This window comes from Taudactylus pleione, unplaced genomic scaffold (genome assembly GCF_031769625.1).
Source record: "Taudactylus pleione unplaced genomic scaffold, aTauple2 ptg000006l, whole genome shotgun sequence".
Classification (NCBI taxonomy): domain Eukaryota; kingdom Metazoa; phylum Chordata; class Amphibia; order Anura; family Myobatrachidae; genus Taudactylus; species Taudactylus pleione.
Genome location: NW_028284409.1, coordinates 11,065,931 through 11,084,285, shown reverse-complemented (window position 1 = coordinate 11,084,285; position 18,355 = coordinate 11,065,931). Strand labels below are relative to the sequence as shown.

The following is an 18,355-nucleotide window of genomic DNA, read 5'->3' as shown; positions in this document are numbered from 1 at the left end:
TCACCAATGTTCTTCAGTGATACCTATAAGAGAATGGTTTTTTTTTTTTTTTTTTAATTGAGTACTTTTTTATTGAAATTTTCAATAAGCAAAACAAACAACAAACTAAAATCCAAAACCTACAAGATAAGATTAAATATAAAGCATCTTGCAGTTCAAATAGATAAGGTAGCCATCATACTTATTAAAGTTACCATATATGTAATTTGTAGAACACGTACAATTGTACCAGACACAGTACATACACTCAAACTCTACCATTTTATCCGGTACAGGACCGTTTTCAATGGTCTGTAACGGCAAACAGGGGCTGTACCGTTTGTACTGAGTTCCCGATTCTTTTAGCAGCGCTGCTCAGACACAGGACTCCCGCAGCCCCGCTGAGTGACAGGCGGCTCCGCTCCTCCCTCCGTGGTTCTCTGCAATGACGCTGACATGATCACTCCAGCGCTGCTGTACAGACGATAAATCAGCCTGTGCTGGCTGCTTCTGGACTCCAGCTACACACCCCTTTATCTTTTACCATGCCCCTTTTTTGTCTGTGGTCACGCCCCTGTACCGGATTCTTAATGTTAAATGTTGGAGGGTATGACCGTATACTATACAAACAAACATACAAAGCAATTTAAAAAAAAAACTCATCTTGTACAGGATATACATTTCCCCAAAAAAACAAAGACCTAGACAACATAAACAGTAGACTACGAGAATGAAGTATCCTCCATTTGCCAAAAGAGGTAAAATGGCATATGTAACTGCAGTAGATAAATATCAGTTGTAGCATAACTCCAAATCCATAAGTAACCCTGAAATGTATACTCCAGGCAGCTCGGACTGATCTGACATCATTTTGGTGTATTTAGATTATAGCCATCTCTGCCAAATTTGGTCAAATTTTGATTCAGCTTAATGAGTAATATACAGTCAGGTGCATAAATATTGGGACATTGACAGAATTTTCATATTTTGGCCTCTATTGACCACCGCAATGGCTTTGAAATGAAACAAACAAGATGTGCTTTAACTGCAGACTTTCAGATTTAATTTGAGGGTAATTACATCCAAATCAGGTGAACGGTGTAGGAATTACAACGGTTTCTATATGTGCCTCCCACTTTTTAAGGGGCCAAAAGTAATGGGACAAACGAAACAATCCTAAATCTAACTTTCACTTTTTAATACTTTGTTGCACATCCTTTGCAGGCAATTACAGCCTGAAGTCTGGAACGCATAGACATCACCAGACGCTGGGTTTCATCCCTGGTGATGCTCTGCCAGGCCTCTACTGCAAATGTGTTCAGTTCCTGCTTGTCCTTGGGGCATTTTCCCTTCAGTTTTGTCTTCATCAAATGAAATGCATGCTCAATCGTATTCAGGTCAGGGGATTGACTTAGCCATTGCATAACATTCCACTTTTTAGCCTTAAAAAAACTCTTTGGTTGCTTTTGCAGTATGCTTCAGGTCATTGTCCATCTGCACTGTGAAGCGCCGTCCAATGAGTTCTGAAGCATTTGACTGAATACGAGCATATAATATTGCCCGAAACACTTCAGAATTCATTCTGCTGCTTTTGTCAGCAGTCACATCATCAATAAATACAAGGGAACCAGTTCCATTGGCAGCCATACATGCCCACGCCATGACACTACCACCACCATGCTTCACTGATGAGGTGGTATGTTTTGGATCATGAGCAGTTCCTTTCCTTTTCCATACTCTTCTCTTCCCATCACTCTGGTACAAGTTGATCTTTGTCTCATCTGTCCATAGGATGTTGTTCCAGAACTGTAATGGCTGTTTTAGATGTTGTTTGGCAAACTCTATCTGGTCTTCCTGTTTTTGTGGCTCACTAATGGTTTACATCTTGTGGTGAACCCTCTATATTCACTGTTGTGAAGTCTTCTCTTGATTGCTGACTTTGACACATACACCTACCTCCTGGAGAGTGTTTTTGATTTGGCCAACTGTTGTGAAGGGGTTTTTCTTCACTAGGAAAATAATTATTCTGTCATCCACCACAGTTGTTTTCCGTGGTCTTCCGGGTCTTTTGGTGTTGCTGAGCTCTCCAGTGCATTCTTTCTTTTTAAGAATGTTCCAAACAGTTGATTTGGCCACACCTAATGTTTTTGCTCTCTCTCTGATGGGTTTGTTTTGATTTTTCAGCCTAATGATGGCTTGCTTCACTGATAGTGACAGCTCTTTGGATCTCATATTGAGATTCGACAGCAACTGATTACAAATGCAAATGTCACACCTAGAATCTACTCCAGACCTTTTACCTGCTTAATTGATAATGAAATAACGAGGGAATAGCCCATACCTGTCCATGAAATACCTTTTGAGTTGATAGTACTCATTACTTTTGGCCCCTTAAAAAGTGGGAGGCACATATAGAAACCATTGTAATTCCTACACCGTTCACCTGATTTGGATGTAATTACCCTCAAATTAAATCTGAAAGTCTGCAGTTAAAGCACATCTTGTTTGTTTCATTTCAAAGCCATTGTGGTGGTGAATAGAGGCCAAAATATGAAAAGTATGTCAATGTCCCAATATTTATGCACCTGACTGTATTTGTCCCAATTAATTTGCACGTTACTGTAGATGATTAAGACATTTCTGACTAATGATTGGTTCTCCAAATTAATTTTTCTCTTGTAAGTAAAGCGGGAACTGTTTAATTGCAGCAAGATTCCATATAATTTTTTTGTAGAGAAAATTAACCTTTTATTTAACAATAAGGTATTGGCTGACACAAAAAAATATATGGGATAATGCACTTCCTATTCTATATTACTAGCGACCTGCCCGGCTTCACACAGCCCCCTGCATATTGTTACAACCTACGCCATGTCATATTTTATTGCCATTTCACCAAAACCCCCTGCATCTCAAAACAGCCTCCGGCTTCTTACTTCTGCCCCCTGCATCTGTCACCACAACCACAACTGCTGCTGCCCTGCAGCTGGCTGGGGCCCGGCCACTGGGATGTGCTGGGAAGAGCAGGAGGATCATGGATGAGAGATTTGTATTGCAGCTACCGTAAGCATCATCAGCAGCATGTCCCCGGGGCTGGGACACCAGTGCATATTTCTGCAGCCTCCATGCACACCACTCCCCAGCTGCTGAATATGGCGATGAGCAGTGTACTCTTTGCACAATGTGCCCTGTATTTCCTGGGCTTCCTGTTGAGCTTCCTCACCTTGATGCCCCTGTCTGAGAACAGCTCTGACTTCCATTGGAGGTGCTTCCTGTTCTCTGAGGGCGTTTGGCTTAGCGGGAATATCACGCTGGAGAAGAAGCACTTCACGGTGGAGGAGTGTTGGCCGGATCCCGCCTGCAGGCTCATTGTTTGGATGGACATCGGGATCTGATGGTTAATAGCAATCGATGTTTGTTTCGATGGTAACATTTTTCCAGTTGATGGTGGCAGTCCGATGTTTGCGACCATCGAATGGAAATCATTCTAAGGTGTTCCAATGGTGTGTTTTTATTAAATTCCTGATAGCTATGCCTTTCCTTGCTCCTTCCTGGCTACTGTGACGGCATCGGGACATCTTCTTGAGTTTGTTGGAGGCTGTCTCTCACTCTCTGGGCCTGATTCAGATTTAGGAATAGAGTAAGATATAGCAAGTAAATATGTACCTGGACAAACCATGTTGCAATGGAAGGGATGCAAATACATACATGTGGGGTAAATACTGGCTGCTTTTGCATGTAGCCTACAAATGCTGGACAGCTTTCATTTAAACTGGAATTAAGATGTCAGTTTGGACACACCCCTCCCAAATCTAAATTTCTCTGCACATTTTAAATCTGTCCCTCCTGCAGTGCAGCATGGTTTACCAAGATGCATAGTTACTTACTCTATTCCCAAATCTGAATCAGGGACTGGAGCTGGATCACCTCTGATGCAGACAGAGGTTCTGACTCCTTCCCTTCTCTAGGCTGCTGCTAAGCAACAGGGCACATTACTAACTCTGATTGGCTCTAAAGGTGCCTACACACTAGGCAATGTGGTCACAATGCGAGATCGTGTCTACTTTCAGCTTGATCTCTCCCAGCAGCTCCCCAGCAGTCGTGGCACGATTTGGTGTCAAAAACTGTCCAAATTGACCCATAGTGCATCCTAACTATTTCCACTAGATCGTGACTGAGATTGTCAGATCTTGCCTGCAGTAGGCAAAATCTGAAGATGCGATGCACGACCAGCGGGTACACGCATCAGCAGTGTGATCGTGAGTGGACACTCATGATAAGGACATTTTACACGATCTCTTGTTCCGAGGCGTCGGAATCGGGCTGATCATGTAAAATATCGCCTAGTGTGTAGGCACCTTCACTTTGCTGTTTCAGCACTAGGCAGCTACTATACTTCAATTTGGTGTAAGATTATGATGGCTATTCAATATGGGTATTTTTTGCGTTAATATCGCACTTTTTATCATTTTTGCGTTAATATCACTTGTTTTAGTTTTACACTGTATTCAATATCAAAGACTTTTCGCAGTTTTGAAAAGTCTTTGATAAAAAACGGGGATAACTTTTCACCATTGAATAGGTGTCGAAAAAAAGTGCAGAATTGGGATTTAGGGGTGCAGGCTTAAAAAAATATCCTGCACCCCTGAGATTGACATTTAAAAAAGAACTGTCAAAAAAAGTTTAAAAAAAAATAGGGACACCTCAAAAAATTAATTTAAAAATTGGGGTGCAAAAAAAAAAAAGGGAAAAAATTGTTAAACAATAGGCAAATAGGTTCAGGGCTATTCTGCATGTATGCGGCAGGTGTTTTCTAGAATAGAATTATAGCGGCAGGTGCACAAATGCAGAATTTTTAAAGAATTACTTTAGCGACACCAAAATATGCTAGTACCCATTTTCATGTACCCCAAATTTGATGGGACCACTTAAAAAAACGAAAAAAATAACCTAAGTGCTCTTCTGCATCACTTCTTCAATGTCGGGAAAACAGCACCTGCTGCGGTTATTTAAATCCCCGACTTTCAATTAAAGGCTAAAACGGGGATACCCATAGTGATCCCCCATGTTTTTACAACTTTAGGGGGTCTTACAATTATTTTCAGGAAAAATTCGTAACTTTACGCAAATCCAACTTCGGAGTTTCCCGTTTTCGTTAATTTTATTTTGAATACGGGGATAAGCGTGTACCATACCTTTACGCAGAAAAAAACTCCGATATGAAACGTTAACTTCGCCAGGGAAGTTAACATTTCATATTGAATACCCCTCTATATATTTTTTTTTTTTTCTGTGACTACTTCACTAAAATTGTCACTGCTCGGCTCCCTTTTGTCACAGATGAATGGTTCGCACACCTAAGCCGTCCTCGAGCAATGCTGTACAGAATAGTGAAAACCCCATCAAAATCCATCCAGTGGTTCAAGAGAGTAGCTTGAGTGAACACACAGACCCCAGTGTGTGTGTGTGTATATATGTGTGTGTGTATGTATGTATGTATGTATATATATATATATATATAAATATATATATACATACAAATATACACATATATATATTTATTATAGAACAATGTTGGCGGCACTCAAGTAATGAAGGGCGCAGGACAGTTTTGACGTTACGATGTTTACTACATCGTCATCAGGGATACAAATGCTAAATCAGCTCACCTTAAATTCCATCACCGCGTGTATCCATGGCGACCCGGAAGTAAATGGTAATGGTGTTTAAGGTGAGCTTTTTTTAGCACTTGCTCTTTTCATTACCTGAGCGCCACCGCCATTGTTCTATATTTTGGACTCCTGGCTACGGGGTACCTACGGAAGGCACCGAGGTTGTTGAGATTACTTGTATATTGTGAGTACCTTTGGGCACGATATACAAGTTATCTTAATAGCCCCAGTGCCTCCCGTAGGTACTTAAACTGAGTAAGTCCTTCGGGATGAAACATGTTTGGACTTGGCTTAGGACGGAGACGCTGTGACGTTATCAGTCCAGGAAGCGCTGGTGGATTGGAGAGGATGCCAGGAGTGCTGACTGATGTGAGATGACCGGACGTCCTATTTCTTTATGCGCTGTTTGTGATATTTCCATATATCACAATTTTATGTGTGAGTGGTTCTTAATTGTTTTCAGTTTTTTAAAATTTATTGAATCGACTAAATTTTATGTATTTATTTAATTTAATCTAATTGTGTTTTAAACGAACTTCACCATTGTGTGCCTTCTATTGTATTTATCCACGTAGAGAAACACTGTCCTTTGGGAAGAGGTCTTTTAGGAGAAGCTCCACCCCAAAAAAAAGGGCAATATCTGGACTTTCATTTGCACTATACAATTTTGCGCAATATAGGAGAACGTATGTGTATGCGTTTGTGTGTGTGTATGTATATAATATATATAATATATCGTGAGAGATATGGATATTAGAATAAAACAAGTAGCTCTGTGACCATATAAAAGCATATGCTTCTATTCCAGTTTAATGCCACCGATCGGGATCTCTATATGAAGTTGGAAACTGTTTATGCCTCATTAGTTGTTCTCAGAATTTTAACAATTGTTCTGAAGTTCAGTGAATATAGTGTTTGAGATTCTCTGGGCTAAAACCTAAGCCATAGCAAGATCAGGGTAAAAATGAGAATATTACAATACAATTCTCAGGCTATTGCACATAATGAACAACAGATAAGTGGACATTGGTATTGTATCATCTCTACCTTAAAAGCTGATTGTTTTGTGTGTGATTAGTTACCACAGGTACAGCAGGGCGTAACTGGGGTAGTGCGGCCGGTGCCATCGCACAGGGCACCACAGGTCAGGGGGCGCTGTTTGGGCGTGTCAAATTTCTGTTTATTATCATTCTTGCTTGTAGCTTCCTCTTATTTCATCCCCAGCATCTCCTGGCCTCTCCTATATCTTCCCTGGCCCTTCCCCATGCAGCCATGGCCCTTTTTTGGGTGCATTATGTCCCTTTGAAAAATGAGGGGGCGCCAATGCTCTTTCTGGCACAGGGCACCAAAAAGTCTAGTTACGGCTCTGAGGTACAGCGTTCATGTTCCATTAGTATTTAGTATATCCGCTATGATTGTATATCCTCTATGATTTCAAGTTTATTAAGCTAATGGCAAGATTATATTGTTTGATGGGTAATAAATAGTGAACTGTTTTTTTGTAAGTTCAACTTGATATTCTGGGTGCTAACAGTAATTCATGTTTATAAATGAATCTGAATGTTTAGGTACAGGAAAGCATTTGAATCCGAGCCAACGCTTCAGTCTGGAATTAATTATGCTGTGCTGCTTCTGGCTGCTGGGCAGGAGTTTGATTCTTCGTTTGAACTTCGAAAAATAGGTATTTCCACCAGTGTTTTTTATCTGGAAGGATGTTTGCAGGTGTTTTACTCGTTGTACTGTTATACATGCTGACCCATGCTTATTATAAAGTATAAGTTTACAAATGTAATGTTACATTGTGCAACAGAGCGTATTATCCTTATATACCAGGGGTGTATTAACACCCAAGGGTATGCAACGGGCCCCCTCCCCTGAGCAGTGGGCTCCCCCCCCAGCCCCGCATATACTTACCTTGTGCCAGCAGGTGGGTCCCTCATCCTCTGAGCCGCCATGTGTCCAGTGATATTCGGGGAGATGGTGCGTGTGCACCAGAGAGCAAAGGCCCTGGCACAGTGCCATAGTGTATGCTTTTATTGTGCGGCGCCATTTCCCAAACATGTCACTGAGAAGATGGCGCCGCAGAGGAGGAGGGACGCGCTTTCCGGCACCAGATATACTCTTTGTCCAGGGTGTACAGCGCGGGGGACCGCTGGACCCAGCACCCTTTGTATATACGCTTATGGCTTATACTTCTACCACTACTGACTTTTTAGTCACTGTTATATCTTGGTGTGTAAGGATTACTGAATTGCACATGTACCTTCTGGATGTCAGGCATTACTGCTTATGTAAATCATTATCCTATTTGTAGTAAGACAATGGGCTATGACCATAAAAAGCTCTTTTATGAATACTAATATAGAGCGATATAGACTAGTATAAAAATAAGAAATAACATAGTAACTGATTGTATTTATTTAGTGGTTACTGCACATTTATACAAGAGTAACCTTTCAGTGCTGTTCACATGTTGACCTATAATTTCCATCCAAAGTCAGATACTACTGTCTGTCAGTGAGCTGGGTTTATACGCTATAAACACTGTCACATTTTGTTGGCATGAGGCCGATTATGACGAGGAAATGTTTTTGGCAGTCACAACATTAAACATGTGCCAGACAAGAATTAGGAAACACTTACTACTTTACAGATGGCCAGCATAAGTTAGCTTGGGTATACCAGCATATCTGTGTGTGTCCATTCAGCCTCAGCAAAGAGAAACATTCCAGATCAGTTATCCCAGGAGGTAACGGTGCCAGAATAATATTACTGTTGTGTGGAATTGGCATAAATCTGTTTAAACTCTGAGGTGACAGAAGGCTGAAATCATGACATTGCTGAGCATTCTCACAAGCACAGTAATCTTTCATTATCCTGCTTTCATTGAATGCTTCTAAATCACCCGAGTGATCGCCTTGTACTGTGGCAACTATGCATCTGAAGAAGTTCTGTAATACAATAGGTGGTAATAAGTAGCTACCATCCCAGTGTAAGTACATGTTTATTCTGCAGGGCTCAATACATGGCGAATGATATTTATAAATGTAAGATAAAGAACATTAATAACTGCTATTATAACTAAACCTTTTTTCTCAAAAGGGCACCTTTGTTCATTTCTGATACTTTGCAATTCTATGCAAGGCCTAAACCAAAGGTGTTTATTACTAGATTCTAATAAAAGTATTTAATATTATGCTACATGTCAATGTATATATTCATTGTCATCACCAAAAGACCAGAGCTAACTGGAGACCTCAGACTAGAAACGGCTTTTAACTCCAATCCCATTCCCCTCAGACCGGCCCTCCAAAATGCCAGTTCTGCTGAGACATACTAATGTTTTGACACCTGTTGCCCTTCAGTTGTTGTGGAACTACAAGCCTCAGCACATCAATCATGTTGGGGTTTTTAGTTCCACAGCAAATTGAGGAGATTATGCAAAGTTAGTGTACTTAATAAAAAGAAAAAGTAAGTTTTGTTCAGAATTCTTTAATCACTAGAGATTATGACCTATGATCATTTACTATGAGCGAGTTAGCCACATTATGTGAGGCTGAGCACCATATGTCAAAGAAATCTGTTCTGAGTCCTGATTGGAGGCAATCATTACATGTACAGCACATGCTCATTCAAAGCCAAATGGTATAGATTTAGTTGTTCATATGTTTAGCCAGACTAATGGATCATTATACAGTATTTCCTGTCACCCAGAGATTGCTCATATTGGCCAATGCAGCCATTAGAAGACAGATTTTGCCTCCGGCCTGATCAATATTCTATAGCTGGCCATACACCAGACCAATTTTTCTCCAACCATCCAATTAGTTGGTTGGAATGTAAATTCGGTAATGCATGGGAGCGATTTGCTCCCAAACACCATAAAACACAAAAAAAGGTTGTTCAAGCAAGTTGGTTAAATCTGTTTGATTTAAAAAACTTGTCTAAACAACAGCTTTCGTCTGTTTTCCTGTATTTGGGAGCAAATGGCTGATTGAAAATCCGCTAATCATGGGTGCAAATGACAATCAGCCATTTGCTCCCAAATACCGGAATACACATGAAAGCTGTTGTTCAGACAAGTTTTTTAAATCAAACAGATTTAACCAACTTGCCTGAATTACTTTTTGTGTGTGTGTGTGTTTTCTGCTGTTTGGGAGCAAATTCCTGATTGTCATTTGCTCCCATGCATTACCGAATTTTCATTCTAACCAACCAACTAGTTGGATGGTTGGAGGAAAATTGGTATGGTGTACGGTCAGCTTAACTTTTCTGCTTGTGAGCAGACTTTGAAATCCTTTAGTGGGCACATGCAGATTCTAGTGTAGTGGTTCTCAAATTCGTTGCTCAGGACCCCACACAGGTCACGATTTCCAGGTCACCCAGCAGGAGCACAGGTGTATTCATTACTCATTGACACATTTTAAAAGATCCACAGGTGGAGATAATTATTTCACTTGTAAATCTGTGAGGAGACCTGGAAAACATGCACTGTTTGAGGTCCTGAGGACCGAGTTTGAGAACCTGTGTTCTAGTGTAATGTGGTCTTGAATCAATCAATTGATGGATTTCTTTTTTTGACTTTCTTCCTTTATGACCATTATTGGTATTACATGTAGAAACCTTTTATTTTGTTTTGCTTTTGTTACTTTTTGATAGTAATGAAATTTTATATTCTGTGTCCAAATAGGGGTGAAACTTAGCAGTCTGCTTGGTAAAAAGGGAAATCTGGAAAAACTGCAAAGTTACTGGGATGTAGGATATTATATGGGGGCTAGTGTATTGGCAAATGACCATACAAAAGTAATTCTGGCTGCGGAAAGACTTTTCAAACTGAAGACACCTGCTTGGTAAGCTGCTGTGGAATGTTCTTGTACTGTTTTTTGACCACCTCATTTACACACATAAAAAAGTAATTGATACTTTGTTTTTTTTTCATTATAATAGATACATATTTTCTTTTAGATTTATATAACCCTTTCATTAGTTTGTTTGTTTCATCTAAGATTTTTATACAAATGTATTACTGCTTCTGAAATGTATTTTTTACAATGCTATATGTTTTAAGTAAATTAAGGTTGACATCTTATATAAAGCTTATGTTTAAAGGGTTACAATACTGATCTGTAAGTTAGTTTGACTGCAGCTCACATAGGAATAGCATGTGGTCTAAAGATCAGTTCTTTGGCTTTTCCATACCGCCCAACATTGGAAGTGACGTGAGGTTAGTGAGTGCTAGGTGGTCCCCTTCCTACTATGCAGAGCAGCACTGAACGGACATGCCTCCCACCTGCCCAGCGATAGGGGGGTACAATTCAGTCCTGATTGTGACAGCAGGAAAGACCCCCTCGAATAAGAACTGGCCCTCTGAAATGGGGACAATTGGAAGGTATGGCTTTTCCTATAGTTCTCTACTTGGTCGGTTGAATTGCAGCAGCTCTGTTCTAATAGTTATTAAGGGGTCTAGTTACTAAGCAGTGGTATGAGACAGAGTGAAAAGTGATAAGGTGCCAGCCAATCAGCTCCCAACTGTCATTTTTCAAACACAGTCTGTGACATGGCAGTTGGGAGCTGATTGGCTGGCACCTTATCACTTTCTTACACTTTTCACTCTGTCTCCTAACACTGCTTAGTAACTAGACCCCTAAGAGTTGATCTGATTTTCATGTAATTTTGCCTCTTTTCCTGAATCCGATGTAATAAGTCTGAATATGACCATGTTATGCTGACAGTCTGTATGAAGTGTAGGTGAAGAATATGGAGTAGTTGTATTTTCCTTCCAGCACAATGGAAAATGCTCATCTGTTGGGACTGTGGAGGTGGAACCACAACATTGATATCTTATTCAAGTCAAGAAAATAATGCTTTATACTTCAAGTTATTGTTATCTTACAACTGACTCATCCAAAGCATTGGAAATCAGTCATTGCTTGGAAATCAGTTCAGCATAGTCACAGGACACCTAACCTGTTTTATAGCTTTGTGCAGTTACAGGTGATGCAATTCATTGTTCATTTATATGACCTGTAAGTAGATCTGTTTGTTGCACATAAAATAAAATTCCCAGGAGCATTTTATAAATTTGTTGGGCCTGTATGCAAGAGTAATGCTCGGGTTGGCTGGTGATAAAAGGAATCCTGGGGACTACCAGCTTTACCATTTTGCAGAGGTTTGCACCTATCTCAGCAGGGATTAGTGAAGTATGTAAACGGTGGATAGAACAAGCCTTGGACTCTCTACGACTCTGGATCCCAAACAGTCTCTACATTGGCTTCTTTTATAATCTGCCACTGACCGTGTCATTCTGGGTGTAGTCTCCCAGAAGATAAGGGAAAGGTGTATGGCCCCCATTATTTATGTGCATGTGTTGATTCACCATTGATTATTTGTAAACATTTACAAAATAAAAAACGGGTCAATAGCCAAGCCACACAGGTTTTACATTGTAATATAACACATCAATACATGCTTTGCTTGCTATGACCCATTTATATAAGCCTTGCCACAATACCATAGTTTTCCATACATCTAGCACTGGACTTTTTTTTTTTTTTTTTTTACTTTTAATAATTGATTGGATGCTTAATAGTACAGTTTTTATTAATTATAATTAATGTACATTCTTTTTTTATCGTTACAATGTTCAGGTACTTGAATTCGGTTGTGGAGACAATTTTAATATACCAGCAATTTAAGAAACCAAACCTAGAGAAACATGTATCCAAACAAGAGCTTGTTGATTTTTGGATGGATTTTCTTGTAGAATCCACAAATACAGATGTTTCTGTTGTACGCTTTCCGGTGAGTCCCCCCTAACAATCCCCCCACTATTTGGACTCGTATTGATAATTCATGAAACACTGGTCATCCACCTCAAAACATTTCTTGTATTTCCTATACTGACAGTATTGTGAGAACAAGTTTTCTTTTTATATGAATTCTATCCACATTATTCTAGTATTTTATAGTTTTACAATGCGTTTACTCTAATGTTATTGAAGTAAAATAATCATTATGCCTGCTGTTTCACACACACACATACACACACACACACACACACACCTACCTCCTTGCTCTGTCCGGGCCCATATTCTCTTTCTGCCAAAACTAACCCGCTCTGCTGCTGGTCTCGACTTCCCACATTCACCCCCACTCTGCTCTGTCCCAACCACCAGGCATACCCCATTCTGTAAGCCAGCCCCCTCCCACCCCTTCGTCCTGTCTACCCTTCTCTATTTTGTCTCTTGTTCCCATACTTACCCCGTTCCTGGTAGCCGGATGGTTCCTCCTCTTCTGCTGCGATAGGACTTTACGATCTCCCTCGCAGTAGGAGCCATTGCACGGGCTTTGCGTAACCCAGCTTCCCACTGCACATGCATATTGTTAGACATTATCAAATTGTTATATAGATGTGTTCACATATAGTCAATCCAAGCGACTGGCGTGTTGAAAAAACAAACCATAGGTAATCTATATCAACTTGTTTAGTGAAATAAAGTGCAAAAATTTGCAATATATACGTGCTGTATTAATCAATAAATATATAATGAAATAAAGTACATGAAATAATTAGTTTTAGCTTCCAGAAATAGCTTTATAACAATTTATTCACATGTATAAAAAAGAATGGCCAAACATATATCATCAATAAATCCGCACAGATTAATTATAGCAGCATCTAGTTACTTACAATTGTGCAAATAGTGCTGAAAAGTGCTATGTGCTGTGCAAAATATAAAAACAATCCTTTTGTTGTTTCATACAGCTTTCAGATAATTAATGTACTTAATAAATACCATAAAAAGCTTTCACAGACCTATAGGTCAGTCATAAAACTACACAGAGGAAAAGCAATTACATATTCAAAAGTAATAAGCATTTTTTTAAAATAATTGTTTTCTGATAAAACCGTTCAAAGTTCATAAGTCAGGAGGAGGCAGCTTCCCAACATGTTACAGTTACTCAGGACTTCTATTATATAGATGTGTAAGTGAAAGGGGTGGGTATGATGAGATTTTACTTCTATTCTTCAAGAAGAATCAATCAACATACTTGACTCAAATTCCAGTAGTTTTTCTTCAACTACATTTACTTGAAGTTTGTATATTGATTTATTGAACTATGAGAATAATTACAAGAAATAAGCTCAGATGTAAATGCTCCTGTGTGATCCTGGGGCTGCTGATACTGTACTTTATTATTATTTTTTTCCTGATTGCACAATATATTATAGGCATACAACATAAAAAAATAGCATTTGCATTTTTGTATGTTATGACTGTGTTACCACCATCTTTTTGCCACCTGGTCTCAGCTCTGTCCCTCATGCATGCGGTCTCTCCACTCTTTCCCTTCAGTCCTCACTGAGCTCACCTTAGTACACCTGCATCACAGTTTGACAGCTGTAACGCTATGACTTGAGCCCCACATCCCTTGCCCTTCCCTGAATGCCTATCCCACCTCTAATGGCTGTCTATTCATAATAGCCTCTTGTGTCTCTTGGCACACAGTAATCGTGGGGGAATGTGTTTAGTGCAAGCTCACCTCACTTATGATAACCAATTCCACCCTCGAATGACGGGGAGAACAGAGTAAAGGGGTGAACAGCAAGCAGTGGCGTATCTAGGGTGTTTGGAGCCCAGGGCAAATTTAAAAATAAAGTTCCCCCCCTATGTGCACACGCTGCAAAAAAATGGGCGTGGTCACTTAAAAATGGGATGTGTCAACATGACACACACCCCTTTATCGTCACTCTAAATATTCCTTTCCATATGCACCTTAACCCCAGTAGTGCTCCTTATACAGTACTCCCAGTAGAGGTCCCCCTTATGCAGGCCCATAGTAGTGCTCCTTATACAGTACCCCCAGTAGTGGTCCCCCTTATGCAGGCCCCCAGTATGGTCCCCCTTATTCAGTGCCCCCAGTAGTGGTCCCCCTTATTCAGTGCCCCCAGTAGTGGTCCCCCCTATGAAGTGCCCCCAGTAGCGGTCCCCCCTTATGCAGTGCCCTTTATATACTGCCCCCAGTAATAGTCCCCCCTATGCAGTGCCCCCAGTAGTGGTACCCCCTATGCAGTGCCCTTTATATAGTGCCCTCAGCAGTAGTCCCCGCCCCATGCAGTGCCCCCAGTAGGGGTCCCCCTTATGCAGGCCCCCAGTAGTATTCCCCCCTATCCAGTGCCCTTATACAGTGCCCCCTGTAGTGGTCCTCCCTATTTAGTGCCCCCAGTAGTGGGTTCCCTAGTAGAAAGACCCTTATATAGTGCCCCCAGTAGAGATTCCCCCTCCCGATGCAGTGCCCCCAGTAGCAGCCCCCCCCCAGTTGTAGTCCCCAGTAGTGCCCCACCCCCAGTAGAGGTCCCCCCCCAGTAATGGTGCCCCCAGTAGTAGTAGTATATCTCCCCCCCCCCACACAGTAATGGTGCCCCCAGTAGTAGTAGTATCTCTCCCCACCCCCAGTGATGATGCCCCCAGTAGTAGTATCTCCCCCCCCCCCGACTCCAAAATAATGGTGCCCCCAGTAGTAGTAGTATCTCCCTCCATTCCCCGTAGTGCAGACACACAAGTTGCACATGCACAAAAAAAATACTTACCTGAATCCACGCTCCAGCACCGGCCACTGCTCCCGCCGCACGTCAGTCCTCCCGGGCTGGCGCGCTTTGCATTATGGGAGCGATGTCATGACATCTCTCCCATTACCCACTGCATGAGCTGGAAGGGAGCCGGCTCTTGCAGTGGGCCTGCAGCAGTCAATGAGAGTCTGTCTGACCTCTTTGGCTGCTGATTCACACCCACATCGCTGCCGCTCGGCGGTGATGTGTGTGCAGTAGCAGCAGCAGCCAATGAGAGTCGTCTGACTCTCATTGGCTGCTGGTTAACACACACATCGCCGCCAGCGCTGGCGGCGATGTGTGTGTTATGCACAGCATGAGCCCGCCTGCCACCCTCCTCCTGGCTCTATTGGGCAAGCGCTCAGGGGAAGGAAAGGGGCTCCGCTGTTGAGCACAGGACTGGCGCTGAAAGCCTAGCGCCGTTCCTGTGTAAATGTGTAGCGCTGACCGCACTCACTGCGGTCGGCGGTACACTGGCTAACTAGGGCGAGCAATGACAATGTTGCCTATAGGCAAATGACCTCTAAAAGCTCCATAAAAATATAAGGAAATACACCATATTGCCACAAATAGGAAAAGTTTATTTTCTGAACTGCAATTTAATGCCAGAAAATAGATGTTATGATGTACAGGTACAAACTTATTACCACCTTTTTTTTTTTTTTTTTTTTAATTCCTGTACATTTCCTATAAGCCTGCTTTATATTCATTGTTGTTTAGATCTTGATCCTAGAACCCACAAAAATCTACCAGCCATCATATCTGTCAATCAACAGTGAAGCTGACGTGAAAACTGTATCTATTTGGCATGTGCTTCCAGATGATAAGGTAATTGTGTAAAAAATAAATAAATACAACTTTTACGCATGAACGTCTTTTGTTACCCACCGTAATTTGCAATTAAAGAGAGCGTTAGTGGGGGAGGGTATAGAGGCTGCCAAAAGTACAGTATGGATTTGTCAATACAAAATACGAACATAGATAGCCGCCTATCTGGTGCATTTGCACCTCTTAGTAGAGTGATGACTTGCGGTTACAGGCTCCCTGGTGAAGTTGCGAGCTGATGATGACTGCATCTAATTTGCTGAATGCGTCTTAACGCATGCGCATTAAGTAAACCAGTCAGCAGGAGAAAAGTATCTATATCCGAAAAACTGTCTCCGCAGAAATTACAGTTTATCGGAAGACATACTTATGTAGAGAGGCCATGATGAATAGCTCCGATATTTAAGGAAAAATCACTGAGAGTTCTCAACTAAAGTAACACTATACAATTTTTGGTATTGATGAATAGACCCCTGTGTGAGAGTGAAGACACATTTTATATTGATTGTAAGAAAGGTTAAACTGTATCTCCCCTTTTGTTACAGATTTAGCACCCACAACTACCTTTTTCTTGTTGTTGCTGATTATACTATTGTAGTTGCTGGCATCTTTCCCCCCAGACTTTATATATTTTGAAATATAAAGAAGGGGAGTATATCATTGAAGGCACTGTGTGGTAGTGATCCCCTCTCCCTTTTTTTCCCTTTAAACCACATAGAGGGGTATTCAATATGGGAGTGAAAAGTCTGTGCTGGACTTTCGCTCCACATAGGAAATTTTCCTGGGATAAAGTATCGGGCGCGCGCCCTCTTTATCCCCGTGTTCAATATAAAACCTACGAAAACGGGAACCTGTGAAGTGGGATCTGCGAAAAAAAAACAAAATTTATCTGGAATAAATTGTATGACCCCCTAAAACTGTAAAAACATGGGGGATCACTATGGGTACCCCCATTTTACCCTGCAAATGAAAGTCGGGTATTTAAATAGCCGTGGCAGGTGTTTTTTTCCCGACATTAAAGAATTGTTGCAGAAGAGCACTTAGGTTATTTTTTTTCGTTTTTTTGAGTAGTCCCATCAAATTTGAGGTACATGAAAATGGGTACTATCATATTTTTATGTCCCTAAAGTAAGTTTTTTTAAAAATTCTGCAACTATGCACCTGCCGCTAATAATCTATTCTAGAATACACCTGCCGCATACTTGCAGAATAGTCCTGAACCTATTTCCCTATTTTTAAACACTTTTTTTCCTTTTTTTTTTTTTCACCCCAATTTTTAAATACATTTTTTGGGGTGTCCCTATTTTTTTAAAAAACTTTTTTTTTGACACAGTTATTTTTAAAACCCCAATTCTGCACTTTTTTTCGCCACATATTCAGTGGTGAAAAGTTATCCCCATTTTTTTTCAAAGACTTTTCGAACCTGCGAAAAGTCTTTGAAATTGAATACGGTGTAAAACCAAAACCTGTGAAAATGACTTAGCGGTGCGAAAACATCACAAAAACTGAGTTTTCGCTCCATATAGAATACACCTAATAATCTGTAGCAGAATTTATAGTATTTTTAATGGGTGCAATTTACATTTGCACTTATGCTGGGCATACACTCTACAATTATCTGTCAGACAGGGGTGTATCTATAATGGGTGCAGGGTGTGCGGGCAACATGGGCCCCTGGGTCCAGGGGGGCCCCGCACCGCACACCCTGCATCCATAGAATTACTTACCGTATATACTCGAGTATAAGCCGAGTTTTTCAGCACAAAAAATGTGCTGAAAAAGTCCCCCTCGGCTTATACTCGAGTCAAGTGTAGCGCTGACCGGACGGAGTTCGGTCAGCGCTACACACTGCCAAACACATAGCCGCCGGAGCCGGCAGCTATGTGTTTGCTGTAATCAGCAGCCGCAGAGAGTCTGTCAGACTCTCAGCGGCTGCTCCCACTGCGGGAGCCATCTTCCGGCTCCCGCAGTGGGTGATGGGAGACACGTCGTCATGACGACGTCTCTCCCATGCAAAGCGGCCGGAGGAGCGGACAGCGGCGGGACCAGGAGCGGACAGCGGCGGGACCATGAGCGGGAGTTTCAGGTAAGTGTTTATTTTTTTTTTTATTGTTATCACGTCACTCTCTACTAGGGGGGGGGGGGACTACAGGGGGCACTACCAGGGGGCGATGACTGCAGGGGGCACTACCAGGGGGCACTACCAGGGGGCGATGACTACAGGGGGCACTACCAGGGGGCATTATCAGGGGGCGATTACTACAGGGGG

At 41.5% G+C, this 18,355-nt stretch overlaps 1 protein-coding gene across 1 annotated transcript in view; it reads left to right on the top strand.

Annotated features, from left to right (window-relative positions):
* The window catches only part of MAP3K5 (mitogen-activated protein kinase kinase kinase 5), a 179,634-nt gene that overhangs the window by 102,806 nt on the left and 58,473 nt on the right, over nucleotides 1-18,355 (top strand). The window contains exons 8-11 of the mRNA XM_088452579.1: nucleotides 7,220-7,332; nucleotides 10,342-10,501; nucleotides 12,299-12,452; nucleotides 15,982-16,089. Coding sequence (XP_088308705.1) covers nucleotides 7,220-7,332; nucleotides 10,342-10,501; nucleotides 12,299-12,452; nucleotides 15,982-16,089 — 535 coding nt within the window. The remainder of the gene's footprint in view (nucleotides 1-7,219; nucleotides 7,333-10,341; nucleotides 10,502-12,298; nucleotides 12,453-15,981; nucleotides 16,090-18,355) is intronic.